This window comes from Carettochelys insculpta, chromosome 6 (assembly GCF_033958435.1).
Source record: "Carettochelys insculpta isolate YL-2023 chromosome 6, ASM3395843v1, whole genome shotgun sequence".
Classification (NCBI taxonomy): domain Eukaryota; kingdom Metazoa; phylum Chordata; order Testudines; family Carettochelyidae; genus Carettochelys; species Carettochelys insculpta.
The window spans coordinates 101,604,259-101,612,834 of NC_134142.1; the positions used below are offsets into that span (position 1 = coordinate 101,604,259).

At 41.6% G+C, this 8,576-nt stretch overlaps 1 protein-coding gene across 1 annotated transcript in view; it reads right to left on the reverse strand.

The window, feature by feature from the left end:
* Window positions 1-5,947, reverse strand: part of ZDHHC13 (zDHHC palmitoyltransferase 13) — a 31,880-nt gene extending 25,933 nt beyond the window's left edge. The window contains exons 1-4 of the mRNA XM_074997683.1: window positions 5,851-5,947; window positions 3,881-4,014; window positions 2,659-2,781; window positions 1,225-1,302 (exon numbers count right to left, since the gene is read on the reverse strand). Of these exons, the coding sequence (XP_074853784.1) occupies window positions 1,225-1,302; window positions 2,659-2,781; window positions 3,881-4,014; window positions 5,851-5,937 (422 nt within the window). The 5' untranslated portion in view covers window positions 5,938-5,947. The remainder of the gene's footprint in view (window positions 1-1,224; window positions 1,303-2,658; window positions 2,782-3,880; window positions 4,015-5,850) is intronic.
* Window positions 5,948-8,576: the final 2,629 nt, after the last annotated feature.

Sequence of the window (8,576 nt, forward strand, 5' to 3'; positions counted from 1 at the left end):
TATGAAAACACTATTAGTCAGTCTATATCTTTTGTTTGCATAATCATTAATGTTTTATTCTCATTCATGTGTACTTAATGTACCTATTCCAGTTTGATTATTTAAACCAGAATCATTACCTCTGGATATGGGAAATCAAACTTATGACTATATGTTTGAGCAACTTAAAACTGCAGTAAGCTACTAAAAACTAGCCCAACACTTGAAAGTTATTCAGATTCAGGTATGAAATGAATTTTAAGTGAAACAGCTCTGCATTCCCTTTCCTGATGAGCTTACTGAAGTCCTGTCTTGATGGTCAAAAAGGGTATGTTATTTAAATTGCGTGAAACCCGCCCGATCCAGCTAATATGCTAGCTCACGCATTTTCAGATGTCTAATATACATACATTACACTACCTTTAACACGTGTTAAATTGGTCAAGTTGAAGCCTGGGGTCCTCCCTTAGTCTAGTATGTAAGCTAACACATATGAAATAGTGATAATCTGCTACATTACATCCTGGCAGTTTTGGCTACCCTTGGGGCTAGCTACCTCACCTTCAGAAGCACTGGTCAGTGTCTTAACAGACATTAGGGCTGTGTCTACACTACAAAAATAACTTCCAAGTTGCTTACTTCAAAGTACAACTTTGAAGTAAGCAACTCCAATGCTGGGTGCCTACACACACCCTACTAAATAGGGTGCTACTCCATTCCTGGGAATGGAGTGAGGATGTTGAATTTGGACTCCCTGCTTCAAAGTTAACTTCGAAATAAGGGAAAATGCGTGTAGACTCTGCTGGCTACTTTGATGTAGTGCCTAACTTCAAAGTTGACTTCAAAGTTAGTTCCTAGTGTAGACACAACCTAACAGGAATTTTCAATCATATTAAAGCAATATGAATTTAAAAATCCTTGTTTGCCCATTAAGACAACACATTGGAGACAAATTCTGAATATTAAACATTGATCCATCCATAGCACAGATCAAAAATATGGAAGTATCTGACTAAAGTACACAACTAAATCATGTATTTTGCAAGCTTCATAACGGTTTATACCTAGGTACCCGAGGGCAGGTTTGATTGCTAATATACATACACAGGCTACAAACTCTTTGTTCCTAAGTAAAAGAAACACAGAACTAGCCATGATGGAGGTATTAACTAAGAAAACAAATGAAAGATGAATTGTTTTATTTAATATTGAGAGACCTACAACTGGTATCTATAAGTACCATACCTAATGGCCCAGTGAAGTGGAGTTGAATTTAAATCTCCACCTAGTTGATCCACTACTGCACCTTTGGAAATATAAAACCTGTGTAACAGAATTAAAATAAAATGAGTAAATAAGAGACAGATGGAAAAACCAATACTTTAAGAAGAGACTCCTCTTCTCATGATTATCATTGATAATGATATAAGGATACTTCCATTGGTCAGGCAAATGCATGAAGACGCTATTACCATAAAACATGCTGCATTTAAAGAAATATAGCATCAGCAATGCATTTATGATATCAAGTACTGAACTACTGAAATTTTTATGCTATGCAGTTTATTAGATCCACACTGACTAAACATCCTTCCACCAATTATATATTTGCTGTGGGCATTCTTGGTAATGAAATCAAGCAAATGCTTAAGTATCTACTAGATCAGATCATTAGGTTTCAGTTCTTTAAAATGCTTCATGAGAGTGGAATTCAGCATTTATTCAGGCTCTTCGGCAATCAACAGCAGTTCACCTGTGTGGATCTAATCTTTTAGAGCTTGGCTACATAGTGTGATAGTGCCAATCAGAGGAGTGTAAATTCTAATGCACACCAGCATGTCATGGATCCTGGTGGTGCCGACTAGAAGTTCCCTAGTGTTCACTGATGGAGTCCTTATTTAAACAGTACTATGTTAACATACTGAATGGAATGGTTAATGCACACCAGCAAGGTCTGTATGGTTCAGTCAGTGTGCAATATGCTGGTGTGCAGAAGTTGCACCCGACCTGGTATGCCCTAATGCATCATGCAGACAAGCCCTCAGAGAAAGAAAAAAAAAAAGACAGAAATATACTGTATAACGTACTTAATATTACATATCTGGGGTTACATTCTGCAAGACATTGAGCACCCGCTCCTTCTACGGACTTCAACTGGATTGGACCCCAAGATGTGAAATTAGTTTTGAAAGTTCCATGTTAAATGGTCCATTTTACTATTTAAAAAGAAGTGGTTCCAACTGGCCTCTATTGTTTGCTGCTCCAGAGAAGCAACTTGAAATTCCAGAAAGTTAAAAATCTCATCTGAAATATCTATTAAAGCATTGGTTGATAAAAATTTGGAGATGTTCATTTCAAACCAAGATCTTAAATTTTTATTTTGTATCAGAAATCTGTTCAAGAACATACTGCATCTCATGTATTACACAAATTCACATTTAAAGAAAGTGAACAGTAATACTATACCATTTCAGGGGTATAACCTATGAAGAAAGGATACAGGTAAGAGGATTTTATATTACTATTAAATAAAAGTGTATATATCCTATTGGTTTCACTTGGATATGAAATACAACAGAAGCAACATGAAAGACAACAAAAATATGCTGCCTTATTTATTTACATGTACACACAATAGGTTACTCTACTATTTATATGGTCATACACACAATAGCTTACTTTACAAGATCCAGTCTGTTGTTTATTGCTGCCCAATGAAGAAGTGTCACATTTTCTTTGTCTGGTTGTCTGACATCATATCCTGCTTCCACCAATTCCTTGCACCGATCCAATATGCCATACCTTAAGTAAGAAAAATATTCAGTTTTAGATGTGATTCTTTAGTATTTTCTAACTTAGAGGTCTTCATTAACTCAAAACACAAAACAAAAACCCTACATCCCATCCAGGACATGATCCAGCAGTTCCTACTCAGGCAAGATTTCCTGTTGCATTCAGTGGAACTCTTTCTGAGCAAGGACAAGGATCAGTACAAAACTGAAATTCCCACTAAGCTGTGTGGCCATGCAGCTGCCTAATAAGCACCACGCAGGGGCTCAGGGCTGCAGAGACAGATGCCTCTGCCTAAACCCCAAAGCTGCCATGGTCAGGGCAGTGGTGCCTCTCCCAGCTGGACCCCACGTGAAACTGCCTCAGAGCTGGCACAGTGCGGGGGGACAGGTTCCCCTTTCGCTCGCCCTCACCCTGCCTACCTCAGACCTGCCATGGCTGGGGGAACAGCTGCTCCTCCTCCAGTCCGGCCTCCTGGAGCTGCTGGGGAAGTGGAGAGGTGCCTCTCACCGGGCCCCAACCCACTGAGATAGAGGGCTGGGGGTTCTGTTCTCTCCCCAGGAAAGTCTTTATCCCAGACCCTTCATCCTCATCCCACCAGAGCCCACATCTCCAGCCAGTGCCCTCACCCTGTACGCTAGCTAACTCCCTTCCTGCACTCAAACCCCTCATCACTAACCCCATGCCAGAGCCTATACCTTCACCTGGAGCCCTCAACCTCCTGCATCCCAGCCCTGAGTCCCCTCCTGCATCCCAACCCCTCGGCACCATCCCCACCACAAGATGTCCATGTCCAGAATGACTTTTGTTATGTGCACCAATATGCAGGGCGTGTATCAAGGTCCTAGCAAAAACCATTTTGCACATAGACACAAAAAACTGAGACCCAATTTAGTTAGCACATAAAACCTTACACCAACTGAAACTAACCTAATTTAGCCACAACTATATTTACATTATTATTAAAAACACTGTACAGCATGGTTTAGTTTTCTAGTATGTAAGGAGGACAAATCACACCTTCTGATCTGTTGAGAATTAAATATTTCAAATGGCTTTAACCACCTTCACAAATTCCATTATTTAATTCAAAACAGTACAACAGACTTACTGTGTAGCTTTCACAATATCACAGCTACTGTAGTCCTCAACAAGAGGAAATACTGCTTGCATTTTTGATTGATCTTTATCTTCATGGACACAATTCCAATTCTGTACATGAGGTCCATGGCTGTGATTTTTACACTGTGAGTCAACAATGAAAACATTTAACAATATATATTATTTAAATTGTAAATATAGTGAAGATAGCACTTCACTGGATGTGTGACGGATGACGGAAACATTGGAGGCACAAGACAACAGGGCATCCGTCATACTGCTGAGGCAGACAAAAAGAGAATGAACTACAATCGGACACACTAGAGAAAATGGCCAGACAGACAGAAGTGGAGGAACTTCATTGTTGCCCTACACACCGGCAGGCATAACAGGCTTTAATTACCTATTTAGCTATTATTTAAATTATACACAGTTTGTGGAAGAGTTTGTATCTTCCCTGGGTAAAAAGTTCCCAGCACACCTGGAGTGAGGGAAGTACTACATCAGTATCAACAAATAGACAAATTTAAAGCCATTGATATCGTTAATCAATTAAAATACTCCATATTTCTTGGGTGCCCACAGCTCTCAATGAAGTCAATAACATTTTGGGATGAGTGACATGGCACAAAGAATAGATTCAGGTGCCCTGGATTCAAACCTCTGAGGCAGTCAGCACTGAATAGTGATTACTCTAAGCAAAAAAAAAAAAAAAAACGGATTTGTTAGTAATAAAGACAATCTGTAACAATGGTTTCAATGTTTACACAAACAGGGTATGTATTGATGTGTATTGTCATACAGAAGAATGAATCAGCAAACAAGAACAGTTCTAAAAACACTAAATATACTGTCCTCGTTCACAAATTAAAGTGACAAGTATATTTGTTTATTCATTCACCTTTCTAAAAATGCTATGAAAAACATGTTTTTTTTTTACTTCAGGGGAGACTGCATTTCAACACTAGAAAAATGGCTCCTGCACACGCAGGCTAAGCTTCTGAAACTTAGGTGCTTATAGTCAGACAGTTATTTAGGCACCTGATTAACAATGACCTGATCTCCATATGCACTGTGCACTCATAGAGCACTGAAAATCAGATTAATATAACTTAATAAACATTTAGTTGTTTGACTATGAGGTTAAATCTGCTTTCAAAGGAAAAATATTCGTAGCAGGCTCCACTCGTCACTCCTAAATAAGGGGTTTCTAACCAACCATACTTTTAATGACATGCATCCATCTTTTAGTTTGGCCAGGATATTTTTCATTAGCTGTACAATATTTTGTTTCCAGGCACAACCCACTTCCTGATCCCTACTCTCATTCACCTTCACACCAGTACCAGGTAGCACCTAGATACCAACTTTCTGTGAACTTCCTTGCAAAGACTGAGGCTGATGGGTTGGTTCTCGCATACCTGAAACAGTGACTGCAGGCGGGCAGGCGAGTGCGGGTGAGAAGTGAATGAAGAAAAGCTACACAAAGGTGAACGGGGGGCGGTGAGAGAGAAGCCACGTGGAAACACACACCACTGCTACCTCCTCTCCAACAGGCCACCAGCAGCCGGAGGTGGGCGCCAGCACTAGGGGGAGGGGGACAGGAATGCCGCTAGCGTACAGGGAGGTGGACACCACAGCCTGCTCCCGCAGACTTTGCCTGCGGAGCGGGTCAGGCAGGCAAGTGTTTGTCTCTAACGACACCTCAGCCAGGCTAGCAAAGGGGCAGCAGATGAGGCCCGCCCCCCGCACACAGTGTTACGAGGAGCCAGCAGGCGCTCCGTAACCGAGAGGAAGCGATGTGTGGGAACGGGGCCGCACGCTGGCACCCCCGGCCTCGGGGATACGCGCCTCCCACGCAAGCTGCAGGACGCTGAGCCCAGGCCCGCGCCAGGCCGCGCCTCCACCCCCGGCCAGCCCTTCCGTGGCCCAGCGTCGCCTGTCAGAAGGCCCCGCCCCGCTCTCCCGCGCGCCCCTCACCGCCGGGCCGGCCTCCTCCATGTCGCCTGCTAAGGACCCGGCCCAGGACGCCTGTTCTTCCGGCCGAGTGCAGCTTCCTGCTGCCATCTCACTTCTTGGGTGCCGCCCCTAGCCGGGGCACTGCCAGTCCCCGAGGGAGGAGCCTCCTGGGGGGCGTGGCCAGAAGCGGGGCGCGCACAGCGCAGTCCCTCGCCTTGGCTTAGGACAGACCGTCAGGCGGGCACTGCTGGGACCTGTGTTGTCTCTGGATGGCACCCCCCCGTGCGTGGCACCCACAAGTCACAACCCATAGCAAACTCAGAGCACAGCCATAACCCCAGCTGTGGCATCCTTGTGATGCCTTCTCACCCATGGGTTGCTCGTGGCACCCAAAGGTATCTTCTGCAAGGTGTGAATAGTGTGGGTTCCACATATCACCACATCCTTTGCTTTTCAGATGTCAACTATTGCAGCAGAATGTCTATTGTGCCAAATATGACTTGCTTCAAAATGTTAGCACTCTCCACTGAAGAGCCACACCTTGTCTAGAACATCACCCATCATATAACTATTTACCACACATGGTATCTCCAGTCTACACCACAGAGCACAGTGAAAAGGTTTATCCAGGTATCACATTGCAGTGGAATATTGCACTGCACAGTTCCATCAAGCGTTTACATGGCCTGGATCCTTATCAAACATTTAACAAACAGTGCCACAAAGTTATATTACTTTGAAATGTTATGTAGACACAACCCTCCATAGTGTTCTCAAGTTGCATGACAATGGTACCATGCAGCAGAGGAAGAAACCAGGATGAAGTACATCAAAATATCATTTGAAGTCAGTATACCCTGATGTTATGGCAATATAATAGATTGAGGTGGGGGGCAGTGTAAAGGATAGCTCAGTGGTTAGAGCACTGACCTTGAAAACCCAGTGTTATGAGCTCAGCCCTCAAGGAGGCCTTTCAAGGGTCTGAAGCGGGTTAGATTAAAAAACAAAGGTTGTCAGGGATGGTGATAGGTCCTACTGTGAGTGCAGGGGACTAAACTTGATGACCTCTCCAGGTCACTTCCAGCTCTGTGAGATATGTATATCTCCATGTCCCACTACCCACACAGGAGCTGTTACATGAATGAGGTACATCAAAATATAATCATCTCACACCTGTTCATCACAATGCAGCACCTCAAAGTTGAATGGGAGTGTCATTTGATGACCCCAGAATTATTCTGGAATTAAGTTGGCAGACCACAGGATTGCCCAGATAAAATCAGGACAATCCCTCAAAGCCAGGCTCAGTGAATATGCATTATTTTTATTTATTTATTTAAATACATGTTGTTTTAAATTAATTGAATTTACTGATTTTATTATGATTAGCATATTGTAATTTGATATCTTTCATCCAAAGAATTGAAATTGCATTATAAACAATTATGCCTCACAATTATCTTGTTTATTATTCTTATTTTTCAAATGAGGAAACAGGCAAAAGGAATTAAATAATTTTCCCAGCCTCATATAGTGAGCTCATGAGAGAACTAGGATCAGAACCCTGGAGTCCTGGGTCTGCTTCTGAAAAAACACCAGACCAACTAGGTTAAGAAACACAAGTGACAGGGTTCAACAAAACACATATGTTGGCAAGAATATGGTTAAAATGACAACACAATGTATGAATAATATTTGAAAAGAGAAATGAAAAAATATGTCTATGTCTAACCACTAGGAAATGTCTTAGACATATGTATATCTGGTTCTACAACAGTTTATGGTATACAGGCTGACATTTCTGTCTATAAAGGGCTAACAAAGGCTCTTTTTCTTTGTGTTTTTGTGATCTTGAAAAAATACATTCATGTTATGGATAGCCAATATTTTACTGGTCACTGTCCTGACAATCATTATCAGTTATTCATAAAACACAAATGTAAAAGCCACCGTTGTGGAACCACCACTCACCAGTCACTGCTGCTTGAATGTTCTTATATCAAATATGTTAATTATGTTAGTAAGGGGAACTAATATTCTGATTTATTTGTGACATTGTTAGAGGTGAAAGGTCACATAACATTTTTGAATCTGACTTGCAGATGGAGGTAAATGGCACATAAAGCAAACAACATGGCAAACAATAGAAAAATTAGTAAAAATGAGAATAAACCCATTCCTGGCCTGTGATATTGTTGGAAGAGTTAGAAGTAGGGGGCATGTTTAGAAGCAAGGTAGGAAATTTTCCTGATTTCCTCACTTTAAATAAATCCCTGCCTCTGGTCCCATTTTAATTTGAATGAGAGGTAGATCAGCAATTTTAATCTGTCCTCAGTTGTGACTGGAAGTCCATTTTTCTTTTTTTAGGCAATAGCCTTACCTACATAATATCTACTGTATGTATAAATAGTACACCTAGCATTGTCTTGCTCTCAGTGAAGTCAGTGTCAGGGAGCAAATACAGTCCCTGTTGCACTGATTGGTCTCAGAGAACTTAACTTCCATGGGGACAGTGAACACATTCTTAATAATAATGCTACATACCAAAGTAATACTACACCTTTGTTAAACCATTGTCAGACCCAGAAAAAATCTGGACATTCCACCACTTTCTTTGCAGATGATAGAGGCCAAAGGAAGTGATTGTATGTGGAAACTAGGCAGTGTTTAAAAGCTGACAAGGCCTTTAATGTTCTACTGCATTGCATGGTTATAACTAAGCAATAATTTGTTTACTGCTGGACAAA